The 19,092-nt window shown below is 35.3% G+C and overlaps 2 protein-coding genes and 1 long non-coding RNA gene across 5 annotated transcripts in view; 2 read left to right on the top strand and 1 right to left on the bottom strand.

Moving 5' to 3' along the window:
- Positions 1 to 3,888: 3,888 nt before the first annotated feature.
- On the bottom strand, positions 3,889 to 5,817 carry LOC137495449 (uncharacterized). Its single transcript, XR_011015257.1, has 3 exons — positions 5,774 to 5,817; positions 4,595 to 4,683; positions 3,889 to 3,999 (listed from the first exon to the last, which is right to left on the bottom strand). It is a non-coding gene; the product is annotated as an uncharacterized lncRNA (long non-coding RNA).
- A 222-nt stretch (positions 5,818 to 6,039) lies between these two features.
- The window catches only part of smarcd1 (SWI/SNF related BAF chromatin remodeling complex subunit D1), a 16,302-nt gene continuing 3,249 nt past the window's right edge, over positions 6,040 to 19,092 (top strand). Inside the window, exons 1-11 of one of the 3 annotated variants that reach the window (XR_012397324.1) lie at positions 6,040 to 6,243; positions 11,395 to 11,567; positions 11,672 to 11,714; positions 11,959 to 12,081; positions 12,199 to 12,321; positions 12,868 to 12,984; positions 13,109 to 13,210; positions 13,364 to 13,525; positions 14,719 to 14,816; positions 14,897 to 15,032; positions 18,440 to 19,045. Coding sequence is in view for 1 of the 3 variants with exons in the window: in NM_198358.1 (NP_938172.1) it covers positions 6,067 to 6,243; positions 11,395 to 11,567; positions 11,672 to 11,714; positions 11,959 to 12,081; positions 12,199 to 12,321; positions 12,868 to 12,984; positions 13,109 to 13,210; positions 13,364 to 13,525; positions 14,719 to 14,816; positions 14,897 to 15,032; positions 18,440 to 18,562 (1,377 nt within the window). In the remaining 2 variants the exon portion in view is untranslated. 3 annotated transcript variants of the gene reach the window in all.
- gpd1b (glycerol-3-phosphate dehydrogenase 1b) overlaps positions 12,576 to 19,092 on the top strand; it is a 23,118-nt gene continuing 16,601 nt past the window's right edge. The window contains exon 1 of the mRNA XM_073936295.1: positions 12,576 to 12,626. The gene's annotated coding sequence lies outside the window, so the exon portion shown is untranslated. The remainder of the gene's footprint in view (positions 12,627 to 19,092) is intronic.

Genomic DNA, 19,092 nt, shown 5'->3' with positions numbered 1-19,092 from the left:
GTGTTAAACGGCCATATGTGAAGGTATTGATGTTCATATTTGTGTTTGTTGATAAGACGTGTGTGGAAAGCAGGCCACCGGCTATACTGTAACAAACTCTCTCAGATTCCACGTTTCTGATATCTTCATCACTCAGAATATGCATATTCATATTCTCTTGAAATTTGTTGACCTAATTACTCAAAATTAGCCAAAAAGTGTAATCAAAATGCAAATTGAAACCTTTTAAAATGCTGTGGAGGAAATGGTACCGTTTAAAAGTGCTTTAGTTTAAATGTTTACACAAACATAAAGAAATAGTTGAAAACCTGTAACCAATGACGTCCATAGTAGAAAAAAAAACAAATAGTCTACTATGGAAGTCAATGGTTACAGGTTTCCAGCTGTCTTTAGATTTTTTGTGTTCAACAAAAGGACGTTAAACCCGTTTTGATCATAAGCGAAAGGTTTTTAATATGAAAATAATTTTTTTTATATGACCTACAGTACTCAACAATTGTGCTATTGGTTTCTGGGAGCCTTACAAGTGTCAAGGTAAACCTGATATAAGGTTTTTTTTTTAGAATTGGAAATGTCATTGATTTAATATTCTCCAAGGAACCTTTTTACTGGGAGCATGATGGCACAATAGGTAGTGTAGTGGTTTTTGGTTTTTCTCTTAATGAATCAAACTTAGTCTGGAGGTTATAAATATCAGAAGAATATACTTTATTGTCGACAACAAAGGAGAATTTTCAGGAGACCCCCAGTAGCATCTCTGTCTGAAAAATTCTGTCTCACTGATGTTCTGGCCTGCTTAAATACTCTTTTGCAACTGTTTTTTCCCTTTGTTTTACATTTGTCACACAAGATCCCACGTAGGTTAACCCCTGACCCCAAATTCCACCTAGGTTAACCCCTGACCTCAATTTCCACCTAGGTTAACCCCTGACCCAAACCTGGTAACTATATAACTTATCCATTTCTTGTGATATGGTAATTCTTCTAATGGTATGCAAGTCTACAAACAGATTATATACATACAATTTGAATATATAGATTAACTTCACACTTTAAAGAATATAAAATCCATTTTAGTAGCACAATTGCGTGGGTTTCCTCCGGGCTCGCCGGTTTCCCCCACAAGTCCAATAACATGGTGTAGGTGAATTGAATAAGCTAAATTGTCCGTGGTGTATGAGTGTGTGAAGAGTGTGTATGGATGTTTCCCAGTGATGGGTTGCAGCTGGAAAGACATTCGCTACGTAAAACATATGCTGGACAAGTTGTCGGTTCATTCCGCTGTGGCGACCCCGGATTAATAAATAGACTAAGCCGAAAAGAAAATTAATGAATGAATGATACCTTTTTTTTCAGGAATACCTCACACCTCATGCACATATATTTGCACAGTGAATTAAGCGAAAGATTTTAGAGTGCGCTAATGGGAAAGAGCTTAATGATATCGCTGGAGTGTTTGTGACCAGGCAGTGAAGTGTGACTTATGGACTTGACAGGTAGCTGCTTGGCCCTTTAAATCAAAGCAGCAAGTGCTTATTTGAACCACTTTAAGTGCGCATAAATCTGTGCGTTAGGATGTAAGCCCAGATGTCAAGATGGAGGATGTAGAGGGAGATGACTGACTTCTGCCTTGATCTGATCTGATTCTGAAGTTCATATTTAAATAATTCAGGCTGTGATGTTTGATTCATGTCACTGGCATAGATTATGACCTTTGACCTTTTCTCATAAATTTCTCCTTTTAATTTTGCTTTTATTTATAAAGACTAACATTCAAAAAAAGCTGAAACAAGGGACAATTATTAACTTGCCTAATTTATTGTTAAAATCAGCATACTGTACTGTAGCCTAATGAAGGTTTTTAGATCAAAACAGTTGGTTTTAAAAAAATAAACAGAAGCTGTTGACTGTTTATTAGTGTTTGGCTCCCTCTTTTGGATATAGTGTGAATTTGGACTTTAGACAACCATTTGGACAAATAAAAAATAAAGTAATTTGTTTTATTTCACAGTATTTTGTCAGCGTTGTGCTTGTTCCAGAAAATAAGGTTGCATTACAGCCTTCATGTTTTTAAGAATTAAAATCAGTATAAAATGCTGATTGGTTGAAAATAGCAAGAGTGAATTATAGAAAATGACTAAAAATAATGTAATAGTTTTGTAATTTAATCATTTATAATTACAACTAAATCCAAATATGCAAAATGTTTATTATTGATAAGTATAACCATTCTTAATAACATCTCGATCTTAAGTTTATTTTTCTTTTTTTTAAATGTTGATATAACTTTGACAATAAAACAACATTTAAATACAAACAACATTTTATTTGTTATATTATAAAATACATAGGCCTATAACAAAAGCAAAAATATATAAATAAATCCAAAAGTCTTTATACAGAATCTCATTTTTTTTAAATAAATAAACAAATAAAAGATTTGTACACTTATTATTCTTTTCTTCTCTTCAGTGTGGTAAAATACTGAGAGCAAATTTTTACTTTTCAAAGATTTCATCCCCGAAAACTAATTATTCTTCATAATTATAAAGATTTACATTTAGGCTATTTATGTATGAAAACATTACTAATAGCAATACTTTATACTGAATACAGGATTTGGGGGGAAATATTATGATAAATCATTAGATATTAAAACGAAAATTATAAAGTATTAGGACAACCTCTTTTAGAAACTGTAAAACAGTATAAAGAATAAAGGAGAACAATTGTTATACACAGTGGATCTGATAAACAGCAAAGATAAGCAAAAAAAACAACTAATTAATTATTTTTAAATAAATAATATATTTTTTGAAAACAAGCCCATTTCTTATTATCAATTGAGTTAAGGCTCCGGTTTTCCCCACAAGTCCAAAGACATGTGCTATAGCTGAATTGAATAAGCTAAATTGTCTATAATGAGTGTTTATGGATGTTTTCCAGTGATAGGTTGCAGTTGGAAGGGCATCCACTGCTTAAAACATATGCAAGTTGGCGGTTCATTCCAACGTGGCGACCACAGATTAATAAAGGGACTATAAGCCGAAAAGAAAACCAATGAATGAGTTGAGCTAAGTGATTAAATGTTCTATTTAGCATAAGTCAATTAGAGTAACTATATTTTTAAGAGACCTTCATTCATTTATTCATTCATTCATTTTCCTTCGTTTAGGCTAATCGCTTTATTCATCAGGGGTCGCTACAGCAGAATGAACCACCTAAGAAACCGGTTTGTGTAAGTAACAATTCTCAGCAAGTATAAGAAAATTCACAAGTAGCTTTTAACTCAAATTACAACTCATATTAACCTTGAAAACGTAATATGAACTTTGAAATTATACCAAAACTGTGATGATATATTGCATGCCTAACTCATTTTTCTTTTTACAGGTATCGTCAGCAATAGTATGATCCTGCACAACTGGAGTAGCTGCACTCTCAGGACCGCATGTTTAGGACCGCATTTTTAGGACCCTAGTTTTTTGCGAAAGCGCCACCTACCGGATTGGATGACATAGTGAAACTGCATTTCTAGGACCCGTTTTGTAACTGCGCCACCTACCGAATTGGATTATATAGCGGAAACTTTCAGGCACTTTTATTACAGAGGTTAAAGTGTAAAACGCCTGCTTTAAGTAACAATTTTAAAATGAAACAAATGAATTTACACCTAAAATATAAATTAATAAATAGAGTTGAGTGCCTTAAAAGTCTTAAATTCCTTGAAAAATACTGTATTTTGATGAACCCCATTACATTGAACTAATTAGCTCAGTATTAAGGAAAATAAATTGAAATCAAATGGGATCAGCATTTGCAGTTACTAATTTAAAACCAGGTTGTAAAGGTTTTAGAGAGACAAGACGCAAGGAAGATTCAAGAATGTACATTTATATAAATATCCACACTTTTATTTTTATTAATGCAATTCAACCACAAAAATGACTCCACTGTTTATTCAGTTGCTGCATTCAGACTGGCTGTAGACTTTAGCTCCTGTGAATGAGAGTGAAGAAGAAAGTTCAAGTATATATATATATACACACATATACATACATATATACATACATAAATACATACATATAAATACACACACACACACACACACACACACACACACACACACACATACATACATATATATATACATACACACTGGGGTAAATAAGTATTCAACAAGTTCCCATTTTTCTCAGAAAACATATTTCTAAAGGTGCTATTGACCTGAAAACCAAAGAAAAAATATATATGAATAGAAAACAAATCTAATTACTTTACAAATTGTTATCAACATCTGGTGAAAATTTCAAGTCAACAGCACCTTTATAAATATGTTTTCTGAGAAAAATGGAAATGTGTTGAATATTCAATTCAATTTCAATTAATTTTATCTTTATTTCTAAAGCACTTTTACAATGTAGATTGTGTCAAAGCAGCTTAACATTTATTAAATTCAGTTCAGTTCAGTGTGGTTTAGTATTCACTGCTGAAAGTCCAAACACTAAAAAAAGCAAATCCACTGTTGAGTTAACATATATACCAGTAACAAAAAGGCTCTTTGAGCATTGTGCAAAATTAACCATATTCTGACCTGTAATGATAATCTTTACCAGAAAGAAAGACCTGCTCAGCATCATCCAAAGACCAGCTCCTCAAGACACCCAGAGGATGTACGATGGCCTTTGAAAAAAAAATCATTAAATATGAACTAAAATACCACCACAGAACAGCAAATCATTTTACATGGATTCATAAATGAGTAGCACCCAGCATGCAGTTTATATACTTATTTGGCCAGACATTCCTCTGGAAAATGAACACCACAGATAATCTGCACTTCATCATAGATATGCTATAAACTCAAGAACACAGCTAGCATTTGTAACTGTATTTATAAACTGCTTATCAATGTCTATTAAATGTAGAGTTAATGCTAAACAAATAAAATATTAATAAATTAACTAGTTATTAAATGCTTAATAATTATTTATTTATAGTATGCAGATGTTATAAAGTGTTACTCAACAGTTTGAGATAACCTCAATGAAAATATTCCTGTAGTTTGTTTTCTTTTCCTCCTACAATGAGCCTAAGCAATCCAATCATATTGGCCATCACTTCTTTTTCGCCAGGTAAAACATACCTGATATAAATTAAAGATATGAGACTCTATATGGTTAAGACCTGCAGAATAAGCCTAACTTTCAGAATCTCATTCATCACTGTAAAACGATGACAAAACATCAGGCTAATAACACATACAGTATTGTGGGGCAAACAGGCAGTCAGCACAATTTTTAATGTGCTAATGTAATACAACGAATAACACGAATTCAGTAAAATATAGATAAATCTAAAACTCTTACATCAAACGTGCTTTTACCATCTTAGTTTAATGCATGTCACTAAGCACATTAGCCGTTAAGTCAACAAGCCATTAAATCAACAATGTTTCATTAAACCATGGTCACGAGTTACGAACGACGTATAATCAAACTAGAAAACGAACTCTAGAAAATTATTAACAGTTATAGCAGCTCTCACTCTGGCTGTGTAAAATTATCCATATTTATTATTATAATATTTTATTCTTCTTCTGGAAAAAAAATCGTCACGTAACATTTTTGTCCCAGACCCTTAAAAGTGGGGTAAATCATGCAGGCTAATCTGGCATTTCTGCATAAACTCACAGTATAAAACAGCAGCATTACAAAATAAACACATACTTTAACAGTTTAAAATAAAACTTAATAGAAAAATCGGTACTTACACTTTCCTTGTCATCCGTGTCGTCCATTAGCGCATCCATGATCCAATCCGACAGGTAACGCTGTCACAAAAAACTAGGGTCCTAAAGATGCGGTCCTAAAAATGCGGTCCTGAGAGTGCAGCCACTCCAGTTGTGCAGGATTACCCTTCTCATCGTCAGCGCAAGCGCGACGTCTCTTCACACCTCGCGAGACTCTACCTCAGCTCTGAACGCCTGTGCTCTTCAATTCTCGCGATACTAGTTTCAAGTCTCACCGGTGGTTCTCTGTCTGTTTGCGGCTCGCGGAGAAGAAGATGGCGGCGCGGAGTGGTTTTCAGCCTTCGACACCCGGTGGCGGCGGAGCCCCGATGGGACCCGGGCCGCCGGTAGCCGGAGCAGGACCCGGTATGGGTCCCGGTACACCCTCAGGAAGGATGGGACCAGGCGGCCCGCAGAACCACATGTACCGATCACCGATGCCCGGTTACCCGGTAAGGCGCGAGGAGAACAAAGAAGCAGCCGCGCATAAACCGAGGGCTTTAGTTTTAAAGTCTGAACGCAGAATTTGCTCGTTTATTTAAAGCGTCAACATTGAATCCGTTTAAAATGGTTTCTATAGTGTTAAATTGAGAATATACTCTATTATTATGCTCGACTGTGGTTGCGTTGCTTACCGTTTGGTTCAATGCTAAGCGTCAAACTTTATTTCAGTAAACCAGAAATTAGATTATTTGTTTGTGTTTCACTTGAGAATGACTTGAGGAATATTAACCTGCAGTTGGTTTTGATGGTGTAAACAGAGTTTCTGCGGAAGCTCTGTGTGTAACCGCGCGGCCTACAGGAGCATCATGATGATGGCTTTGGTTGCTTTGATGACCAGTGTTTATATGCTAATTTGATGTATTCTGTGCATTACATGAGAGCAAGTCTTTGCCTAAATTACATCTGCTTTGCATATAGTTTGCTACTTAATGATTTAAGAATATGGTTTAAATGTAAAAAGTATAAACATTTAATTTCCCTAGTTTACATAGAGGTAAAGTTGGTTTTATATTCGCACAGTGGTTCATTTAGAAGTATCTGTATTGTTTACCATGTGACTCTGAATATTCGATCGGAATTAGCATAACGTTACATGTGTGACTTGAAAACAACATTAACACTTAATTGACTGTGAACAATGATTGATAGTCATTGGCTGCTAATATGTTTTTGCAATTTAGAATTTGCAAATAATACTTTTATGAAATGATATTATTAAAGGGGAAGTCTGAATGTGCGAATAAAACCAACTTTACCTCTGTCCTGTTTATTAACGTTAGACTAACAAACGTATGTTTTCGTATTGAGGTATAGTTAGCAGGGTTCATACAGTCCTGGAAAAGTCATGAAATTTCAAAAAGGCCTTCTCCGGGCCTGGAAAAGTTTTGGAAAAACACATAAACCCAGAATGTTTTGGAAAAATCATGAAAATTTGCTCAACAATTACGTGTACTTGAGTATATTTGAGATTAACTTGACTGGTACTTGACACTATATTTCATGGGAAGACTTAAAAAAAATGAAATGGGTAAAAAAAAAAAAAACTATAATAAATAACTTCAAAAATCAAAAGCAGTTTATTGGGGTAAAGTTGGTTATGTTTAAACCTTTAGACTTTGTCCTCTATAATATTATTTTACAAAAAATGTTCTTTGTAAATTCTAAATAGTGAAATCATGTTTGCAGCCAAAGACTATCAAAGTACAAAATTGTTCACGTTCAAATAAATATTGCTAATGTTGTTTTCAAGCAGACACATATGGCATTTCAGACTTAATATTCAAAGTGCTATGGTAACCAATATAGGGAGCATGTCACAAGTTGTTGCTGAATTAATGTGTGAATATAAAACCAACTTTACCCCAAAAAGCAGTTATAGCTTCACCTCGCTTTTACCGTAATTCAAGATGCATTTTGAGTTTCGTGTCAAGAAATATTTAACTCCAAAGGTAAAATATTGTGGGTGCTAAAGGCTAATTTGTACTAATTTAAAGTCTTGTGAAAACACATGCCAACATTATTGAATTTTCATGCAGACAGTAAGATAATTTCTAAAAACTATTTTACAGATATGAATATAAACTACATGAATTGTCACATTTTTTTGATATGCTGCAAATTGGAAGGTGCATTTTTTTTACTTATTTACCACATGTATATAGACCAGGGGTAGGGAATCTATAGCTCGGGAGCCACATGTGGCTCTGTAAACAAAAATATGTGGCTATCCAGCTATCTCTTTTCAGTAATATTTCAAAAATTTTAATTACTAGAAATCAGTTTTCTATTGAAAATACAATTACAATTTTCCTTATATTGTATTTTCTACATCAAAATGAATAAGAACTGTTAGCAATAAAAGGACGTTTCAACCAATGTGCATAGCATACGTGGTGCTGTGGTTTTACTTGAATCGCGACAACAATAAAAGGCAAGTTATATTTGTTACATTTCTATGGTAACTTACATTTCATTGGTAACCTCATGCACGTAAATTCAAACATTCGGGTGGCGATGGCAAAAAAAAGAAAAATTTACATTGGCCTTTCTTCGTATATTGTGATTTGCCATATTTGTTTTTATTTTTGAGTTATGCATGGACATAAATAAAGGTTTTGTGTATAAATATATAAAGGTTTTGTCATACACACAACCCATATGGCTTTTTAAAAAATGCATTTGATTAAAAAAAAATCTGAAATCGCTCTTTGCTGAAAAAAGGTTCCTGACACCTGATATAGACATTGCATTAAACACGAAACAACATCATGAATATTTACCTTAGTTTTGAAAAAGTCATGAAATTTTAGTCGTAAAATTGTGAATGAACCCCGAGTTGGTTTTATACTTCCACATTCGTTCATTTTAACAGTCCTCATATTGTTTACCACGCTATGCATATTCTGTCTGAAATTGCATACAAGTATGACTACAAAACAACATTAGCACTTCTTAATCAACTGAACATTTGTACTTTAAAAGAGATGGGCTGCTAATAGGATTTCACTATTCAGTATTTGCAAAGAATACTTTTCTGAAATTATTGAGAAAGTCAGAATATGAATATAAAACTAACTTTACCTCAATTGTTTTATTAGCTAATAAATAAGATTGGGAAAATAATCATATTCTGTAGGCATGGGATAACCGTTTTCAAGGTTTACTGCGGTTTGGAAAAGTCAAGGTTTTAAAACCGCTAAAATGTTTTTTTAACACCATTCCTAAAGTATTTGTAAAAAAATGTATTTTGTTTTTTATGACGACAGTATCTCCAGCAGAAAAAAAATCCATAGAATTTTTAAATTGTAAAGAAATCTGTGTTTTTGAAACTAATAAAGACAGCAGAAGTCAATTATTCATTTGGATTATTCATTCAGCCTGACATGTTTATGCTCAAAATATTATAAATCTTTCAAAAAATAAAATATAATGTTTTCAAATGGGGACTTTTTTTTTGTTTTTTTTAACCCAGGCATTTAAGAAGAACATATTTTAGAGCAGTAATCACAATACCGTGATACAGTGATATTTTTATCCAAGGTTATCATACTGTCAGAATCTTATACCAGCCCATGCCTATACTGTTGCTTGACATGAGATGTTTCTAAGTTTCAGTGACCGTCTGCACCAACATTCAGATGATCAGCAGCACTTGTTTTCTTAGTGATGAACACAACTGTTTGTGTGCTGATTTGTGACTAAATATCTGAGTTGTTCCAGGATTTAAAAATGAATGAGCAATCCCAGCATTATGGATGTGACATTTGCTGTAAAAACTAAAAACATAAATTCACAGAGAAATTATACGTTAACGTTATATTGAAATGTCTGTTTATATTTTCCAAAACAACTAACCACAGAGTTAAGAGATCAGAAAAATATTATTCTGTAAACATGTTTTGTACTTTAAATAAGGAAAATAAACATGCATTATGGATGTGACCAAAAAAGTCTGCGAGTTTACAGTATACAACATGCTTTTTAGAAATTCTGTGAATTAAACTGCAATACCCAAAATAAATAATGCTCATCAAATGGATGAGTTGCTCACTATAGAACAAAAATGATTGAGTTTATTTAATTTGACATTTTTGCATTTATGAGGGAAGAGCTTGGTTATGGATGTGACAAATATGAAATTGCCACTTGTATGACTTTGGTAATTTAAATGTAATAGTTGGAAAACATTGACTCTTGAAAACACAAGACATTTTTGAGCATTTTTAAATGACTTTAAAATACTTCCTTACACAAAAAAAAAACATAAAAAGTGGTTTTCCTGTATTGGTGAAAACTTATTTTTTCAATGGCAAGGTTGACGTTTGTATAGAATTGCTCAAATGTCAAACTCCACATTGCACAAAATATGTGGAGAATCTGTGGCCTCATCTTGCCTTCAAGGATGAATTAGGTCGCAGTTTGTGCTTGTGTACATCCTTCAGTGAAGCCTTGATTTCATTACTCTTCCATTTAGCAGGAAAACATTGGTATTTCATGTTCGTCCACAAGATATTTGTTTTGCATTCTCCTGTTGTTTGGACTGAGATTCAAGGGTATTTGCTGGTTCATTTAAAGTAATAGAGTTGAGGAATGATATAAGCATCTTTCTTTATAATTGATTTCGATTATTGTCTTAAAATGGATTGCTTGTGCTCTTTTTAAATGCCATTTTACAACATGACTAGATTTGAACATTCAGATCTTGATTTTTGCAATTAGAGGGGAACCAGAACAACACAACGTTTACCACAATTACATCATTAAAAAAAAACAAAGTATTACATTTTGTTTTGTCCGCCATTCAGGCAGTTGTTATTGAAGAATTATTTCCGACAGGCCTATCAGCAGCTTAATGCAAAGTGAAAGGCTTTTGTATAGCCCACAAGTCTAAATTCTGTGTAGAAAACTGTCTGGTTATACTTTATCCTGCTTATTACATGGCTGTTTCTCATAATGCATAAACAATTAAACACAAACCATTGTTCTGAGCTGACAGAAACAAAAATGGCCAAATAAAGCACACTCTAACCCAATGTTTCTCGACCACTTTCCTTGAAGACCACCAGCTCTGCACATTTTTCAAGTCTTCTTAGCTAAATTTACCTGATTCAGATCATCAGCTCATTAGCAGAGACTGATGACCTGTATTAGGTGTGATAAACAAATCAGACATCCAAAACATGCAGTGTTGGTGGGCCTCCAGGAATGTGGTTGAGAAACCTATATATTCAGTCACAAGATGGCACCAAACTATCCAAAACAATGATGAGAGCATATAAATATCGACGTCAACATATTCACTGATGGTCAAGATGAAGTAATACACTAGATGAGGCTGTGTTATTTGTTTAAACAGATGTTATCTCTGAATAACACACTTTGGAATGTCTTGAATGACCCAATCAAGTATTGCAAACAGCCATGTAATAAATTGTGATAAAATATATTTAAACTTGCTTAAATGTATGTGTATAACAATCGTGCTATGATTTATTTCTGCCATATGTTCCTAATGGAACTATAAGGGATGAATGTTTTATAATTGGTGCTTAAATACAGTGTTTCATCCGTTTGGATCATCTTTTGTTCCTTCTTTGCAGAGACCAGGAATGCCTCCAGCCAGTCGTATGACTCCTCAGGGACCCTCCATGGGGCCCCCAGGTTACGGGGCCAGTCCTGTTTCCCGCCCCGGCATGCCAGTAATGGACCCGTCCCGCAAACGTCCAGCGCCAAATCAGATACAGCAGGTTCAACAGCAAAATCGCAACCAACAGTAAGTCTAACTGATGGATTAAACCTGATGCTAATGTCAATATAACAGTAATCTTTTGAAATGCCTGATTAGATTCATTCTCATGCTGCTGTTTTGTGTTTTAGTGCCAAGAAGAAGAAAATGGCAGATAAAATACTACCTCAAAGAGTAAGTGGACGTGAAACTGTCCTCTTTGTTGTTATTTTCGTGTTGGAGTAGTGCAAGTATTCTGGATAAACTAATCCAAGGTTTAAACAAATGAATGGACTGGCATTGCAATGTTTTGCAAATGTTATTTTTATGTAATGTAGTTGGTTTGCCTTTGTTGCTGTTTTTCTTGCCCAATCAAGTTAAATGTTTAAAAAAAAACATTAAAATGCTGCAATTATTTAGATTTTCTGCTTTATTTCAGATCAGAGAGCTTGTCCCAGAGTCTCAGGCTTATATGGACCTGTTGGCGTTTGAGAGGAAGCTCGACCAGACCATCATGCGCAAACGACTTGATATTCAGGAAGCTCTCAAGAGACCCATTAAGGTAGTTTTCGATTTTTTGCCAACATTGAGTGCAGTTTGGTCATTTGTTCTCTTCTAGAGGACAAAATTGTGGTGGTTTATGTGCTTGAACAGCGTTTGATCTGTTTGTTCCGCGCAGCAAAAAAGAAAACTCCGAATATTTATCTCCAACACATTCAACCCTGCCAAGCCAGATGCAGAGGATGGCGAGGGAACTGTTGCATCTTGGGAGTTGCGTGTGGAGGGGCGGCTTCTTGAGGATGTGAGATTATCATTTCAATGGTTTCAAAAGGGTTTAGTTCACCCCAAAATGACCATTACCTCCTTTATTTTCTCTTGTGTGGATTTAAACCTTTTATTGTTAAACACAAAAGAAGATATATTAAAGAATGCTGTTTGCTGGCACCCAATGACTTCTATAGTAGACAAATAATGCTAAGGAAGCTAAGGGTTGTCAGGCACCAACATTTTTCAAAATGTCTTGTTCTGAACGAGTAAATGATGATTAATTGTTCATTTTTGGGTGAGCTATCCCATTAGGTCAAACCCCTTATCGTTTCTGTAGAAGTACACTATTTTTATTTGTAAAACTGAATTCTTTGTCACAGACTGAAACCATAAATTGTTTTAGATTTTTATCTTGTATATTATCATTATTATTGTTGTTCATTTATTTTTATCTTGTGTATTATTTACTGCTGGTGATGACTTCTAATTGCTATAATATTTTTATAATCATATGCCAATGCCATGACATAGCCAAAGAAGCTGATATGGCAATAAACTCAATTTCTTTCTCTTATCACAGACCGCTGTGTCCAAGTATGAAGCCACCAAGCAGAAGAGGAAGTTTTCTTCTTTTTTCAAGTCTTTAGTGATCGAGTTGGACAAAGACTTGTATGGACCTGACAATCATTTGGTTGAGGTGAGAATCAGAAATTGTGTTTCTCAAGTATAGTACTTTAAACTTAGTTTATTGCTGTGCTGTCCAGTAGATCCTCACTGCTGTCACTTATGTGCCATTTCTCACATCTTTGTCTTCATTACAGTGGCACAGAACAGCCACAACTCAGGAGACAGATGGATTTCAGGTCAAGAGGCCTGGGGATGTTGGGGTCCGCTGTACTGTACTGCTCATGCTGGACTACCAGGTAAACTTCAATTATAGTTGTGCACATGGTGTGTTTATTAGCATTTTTGTTCAAAAATCACCAGCAGATGGCGCCACCTCTTCTTGAGACATGCTTGAACTGGATATTATTTAGATTAAATGTGACTGATGGACGAAATCATTCTCTTTCTAGCCCCCTCAGTATAAGCTGGACCCCCGCCTGGCCCGGCTGCTGGGGATTCACACTCAGACCCGGCCTGTGATCATTCAGGCTTTGTGGCAGTATGTGAAGACCCACAAACTCCAGGACCCTCATGAACGAGAGTTCATCAACTGTGACAAATACCTCCAGCAGGTAACGAATGTCATGGACTTTATTTATGGGAACTAGTGAATGAAGACTTAAACTGGAAATACCCGTTTAGACAGAAGTGGTGACGTCTGACAATTATAAACTTCTTTAGTTGATAATTAAAGACTAGTAAAAAATTTCAGTATTATCAGAAAAAAACTACTGTGAAACTAAACTTTAAAATATTTGATCCTGAACGGCTATAGTTCAACTTAATTCATTTAATAATTGGCACTTCTACTTGGTGTAGGTCTTTGAAACAAACTCCTTTTACAATTCTTCTCATTCTAGATGTTTGAAATCCATTAATTGACTTATTTTATTTTAGATCTTCGTTTTAAGTTTTAATTCTTATTATAGATCGTACAACCAATAATAGATAGTTCTAGATTTTTGACAGCGGTTGGTTCTTCTCAGTGACTACGTTTACATGGACATCAGTAATCGAGTTATTTGCCTTAGTCTATGGACTGTTTTATCCTATCACAAAACCCGGTGAGAAGTCCTACATGACGGTAATAGTTTGATTAAGGTTTTTACATGTCTGTACCGCACTTCAATAATGCGACTGAAATCGGCATACTCCACACGTCTTAATTCTATTTCTCTTTAGTTCAATTAAGACCTTAATCGGATTAAATTAATCAAAAATCGCTTTTAACTTTTAATCGCATTAAAATCGAATTATTGGTGTCCATGTAAGCGTACTGAGTGTAAATATTGTTGGTTCTGATTATTATTATTATTATTTAAATATTTGCAAAACCCATTGTCAGTTCTTCTTATTCTAAAGGTTTTAAATTCAATTTACTTTTTTTTTTAAATTCCTCAGAACTTGTAAACAATAATAGCTGGCTGTTTTTTCTGGATTTTTGTAACCTTGTAATTGTTCTTCTCATTGTCAGTCTTACAATTCCAGAAGTTGTTTTATTTCTGCTTGTTCTGATTTTTTTTTAATTTTTTAAGTTTAACAATTTATACCATGTGGTTTTAATGCTTTGAAACAAACCCTGTAATTGTCAGTTCTTTTTCCAGATGTTATAAATCCAATAATCAACAGGTGGTTCTTTCTAGATACCTTATACTAGATGGACCTGATAATTGTCTGTTCTTCCAAATGTAGATCTTTAAAATCCAGTAGTTTCGTGTCTTCGTGTGTAATTTGAACCTATTAACACTTGTTTTTCTCAATGTAGATTTTTGAAACCCAGAGGATGAAGTTCTCTGAGATCCCTCAGCGGCTGCATGCCCTACTGATGCCTCCAGAACCAATCATCATCAACCACGTCATCAGGTACCCACTGATAACATGTTAGTCAGAATCACTATCTTTCCTTATCTGCTACGTCATCTAAACTGCTGTTTACTTCTTAGCGTTGATCCCAATGACCAGAAGAAGACTGCATGCTATGATATTGACGTGGAAGTGGACGACACCCTGAAGACCCAGATGAACTCTTTCCTGCTTTCCACGGCCAGTCAGCAGGAGATTGCAGGCCTCGACAACAAGGTTCGAAAGTTTCACCATGTTCGGAAAGTTATGTCTTTGTTCTGGCTGAATAAACAGTCCTCAAAGTGTTTGGCGAGCCGTCACAGGGGGAAAGCGTTACTTTTTTCTGCTCTTTTGTTTTGTGGCTTGGTCTGCTGCATATCAAAGTGACTCTTGGCAGTGGTCTGAATGTTTGAGCAGATTTGTTTTGTATATACAAGAGGTGTGGTGCAGGAGAAAGGGTTCTGCTTTCCATCATGTTTTGTCATTGTTTTTTAAAGTGTCCTAATATTGTGTTTGAGTCCCTTACAGCAGGTTTAAATGCATTTAAGTTGAGAAAATATTGTAATTTTCTCAGAATATGCCAATTATAAGAATCATTTTACAATGATTTTGATGTTTGTTTGAAAATTTAGGCTGTAAACCCCTTTCTTAAATAAGACAACTCTGCTGTCATTGGACAGCTTGCCATTAAGGCCCCGTTTACAGTAATGCATTTTAGTTTTAAAACGCATAAGTTTTGCTACGGTTAAGCCATCCATCCACACTACGCCGGAGTTCTCGAGCGCCGAAAACTGAGCGTTTTGAAAACGCTGGAGAGGCCGTTTTCATTCTAAAAAGCTGCTGCTCCATTTCAGTGTGGATGAGGAAAAACGGAGACATCTGAAAACGGAGGCGGGGCTGCTGAGATTCGCTACCTGATTGAGGCTTTTGTGTCATTGCGTATCCTTCCCTCCTTCGTCAAGTTTCTATCACATGACTATAACACATGGCTTTAATGCTACTGGAAGTTAGTACTGAAAACAACAACATGGACACAGAAATGGGAGCGTTGTTTGCACTATTGTCTGTTTTAGGCGCCACTGTGCAGTTATTCATTTGTTACGTTCGGTAACAACTCGACCTCGTCGTCTGTCCACAAAAATACCTCTCTTGCTTTCTTTGCCCGACGCGTTTAATGTACAACCGGCGTTTGTTGACTAACAATAACCAAATGCCGAGCGAGACGCATGCTTTCTGTTTATACTAGAACTCGCATACCCAGAGTGCGCGAATGGTCACGTGATATACGTTTTTGGTGGCGTAGTGTGGACGGAGATATGTTCAGAGACGCTAGGTGAAACGCTAGTGTGGATGCAGATTGTTTTTGAAAAACGCCGTTTTAAAACTAAAACGCACTAGTGTAAACGGGGCCTAAGTCTGTTTTGATTGGTCTTTCCATGTCTGAAATGAAATGACCATTTCAAAATCTTAATATGTCATGAGTCGGTAGAAAATGAAAATCCGTTGATTTAAGTGTGTTGATGTAAATCAATAGCTGACAAAAGATTCATTAAAGTGATTTTTCTCTATGATGTTTTGAGAGACACTAGCTATGTTTCTATTTCAAGATATGAACTAAACCTATGTGTAAAACTAAAATGTTGCATTAAACATTTGTGAAAGAAGCAGCATTTCTATCCAATAAATTGAAGAGACTAAAATAGTCATTATTGATAAACTGGCACCAAATATCAAAATAAAAAATGGAGTTTGCTAATGTAGGGGAAACCACTTGGGGTCTTTTTCTTATTTAATAATTATTAGTACCCAGAAAACCAACGAATGCAGTTATAACAACCTTTTTAGAGACACAAGACCGTTCTGGAGGTAATAATTTGACAGACTTCAGTTTTTCCTCTATGATTTTTTCCAGCTGTGGCTGCAGGTCTTTTACACAAATCTACCAACTACCGGTGGTGTTGTTTCAATGACAAATGGAGAAATGTGGCGAGCGCAGTATTACACGTCGAGATCGCATTTATGTAAAGTTTATACGAGCATGCCAATCTCTGCTTGCGCGCCGATTTCCTCTGGTCGTGCACAAAACTTTTTGCACGTCCTTAAACACGCTGCTCAAGCGCAGATCTTTTCGTGCTCTCTTAAATAAACACTACTGAAGAGCGATTTACTGTGTTGAGTATTGAGTCTGTCTCCAACATTTATTAGATTTGCAAGGAATATTTCTGAAAGTCTCCAATAGACCTACAGATCGGTATTAATGCATCCTGGAGTAAAGTGAAACGGCAATAAACTCCAATAAGATAAAGTCTTTGTTTGCAGAATCACAGACCTTAATCTATAAATAAAGTACAATTATGGAAACTGTTCATCTTAACTGAAAGCTACGTCGTGTTTGCTGGCCTCACGCATCACACACCTGTCAGCAAGTCAGTCAGTCTGTCAGCACTTAACCTTAAAGTGTTAAACAAATAGTTCACTGCCTTACTACGGCAACAGAAAAGTTTGCGCTGTTATAATTTACTTACCTTTTAATGCGTTTTGGTGCGATTATAACCCGCTATTAAAAACAACAACGACAATGAATGAATGTTGTGAATTAAGAAGAAGCTGTAATGTAGTCGTGTCGGGATGAATTTTGGTGTGGCGCCCCGCCATGGAAGAATGAATGTAGTGGAAACCATGGACTTTGGCTAAGGCATTTTAGAATGACCAAAGCAAGATTTTCTTATAAAAATAGAAAGATGGTAACTTGGGTAATATTTTTATATTCATCTTTGCATTGGGTAATTACAAACTACAAATAACAGATTTTTCTAAAGCTCGTGTCCTGCTCTTAAATGTTATGCATTTCTATTTACTGAAAATCTTTAGTAGTCCAGTGAACACTTCTGGCACGGCAGCCGGACTCACCATGGATAAATTGTTGCCACGGTGAATCCAAAGTTAATGTGATCATGGTTTTCAGCTCGAGTGATTATGAACTGCTTGAATCAGTAAGACAAATCAGCTGTAGGTGAAAGTTCAGTTCCTTTTTATTTCTTCTATAAAAGTTTATATGACCAACGTTCATTGAAAACGTGGATTTATAGTGATGATATAGATATGAAGTATGTTTATTGATGTCTATTGTTTTTTTTTTTTTTTACTTTGATTCGAATTGATTACATTTGTTAAAATTACTCTCAAATTAGTTTTTATGCTCAGGGAAATTACCTTGCTTTCTGAAGCATTGCCAAAACTTATATTGACAAAACACAAGTGTTTATAAATGTGAGGGTTTTGGGTCGATTACTTAGTGATTTAACTAAGTTGAGTTGTGAACTTTCACACACAAGTTTGACCAATTTATTTTTTGGATGTTCACCTTTGACCCAGTTGAATCAGTTGTCAGTTTGCAACAGTCTAAATCTCTGTCGTTCCCAGTCAGTGGTTGAACTTTGTACTTGGTGAAAGTTTGTGTTGATGAAAGAGGTGAGATTACAGCAAAACCTCTTCGATTGAGTATGATTGCTTTTATATGAGCTCAATAACAAAGTTCATATCGAGTACACATGGTTAGTGGACCAGCACTAACGCTCTTATAATTAAAGTGTTGCAAATGGTAAACAAGATCACTCATGCCAGTTGTTTGCTTGTTTCCTCAGATTCATGAGACCATCGAAACCATTAATCAACTGAAGACTCAGAGGGAGTTCATGTTGAGCTTTGCGCGAGACCCGCAGGGCTTCATCAATGACTGGCTCCAGTCGCAGTGCAGAGACTTGAAGGTGAGATCAAAACAGTCAAAAACTGAGCCCTAAGCATCATACTAACATGTTTAATGAGGATATCATCATGTTTTAATTGCATTTAATGGCACACAGTGTGTCCGCGGGGTCTTAACGTCTTAATGGTTTAACATGAAAAATAAGGCTGTCCAAAACCACCACCTACTACTCAGTAGACACTGCATTTGTATTAAAACGTACTACTCTGCCGTTAGAAAAGTACGTTCTATACAGTATGAATGTGAACAGTATGAATGGAACTCTGACATACTACATTTACCATTTTTGCCATGATCACATGATTTATTTAGTTGCATCTTTTCACTCCCATTCATGAATTTTCTTGCGGGGCATCATGTGATAGCACAGCATGCATGGGATGCACACTTCAGAATCTCGCTGGAAGTAGTACTTCTCACATACTGATTTTCGAATTCTATGAATTTAGACATGCTACTCAGCTCACAGTTTTTCGCCCACTATGTAGTATGGTAGTATGTGATTTCGGACACAGCCCAGATTTTAGGCCT

Source organism: Danio rerio, chromosome 22 (assembly GCF_049306965.1).
Source record: "Danio rerio strain Tuebingen ecotype United States chromosome 22, GRCz12tu, whole genome shotgun sequence".
In the NCBI taxonomy this organism is placed as follows: Eukaryota; Metazoa; Chordata; class Actinopteri; order Cypriniformes; family Danionidae; genus Danio; species Danio rerio.
This window is presented reverse-complemented; position numbering and strand designations above follow the sequence as displayed.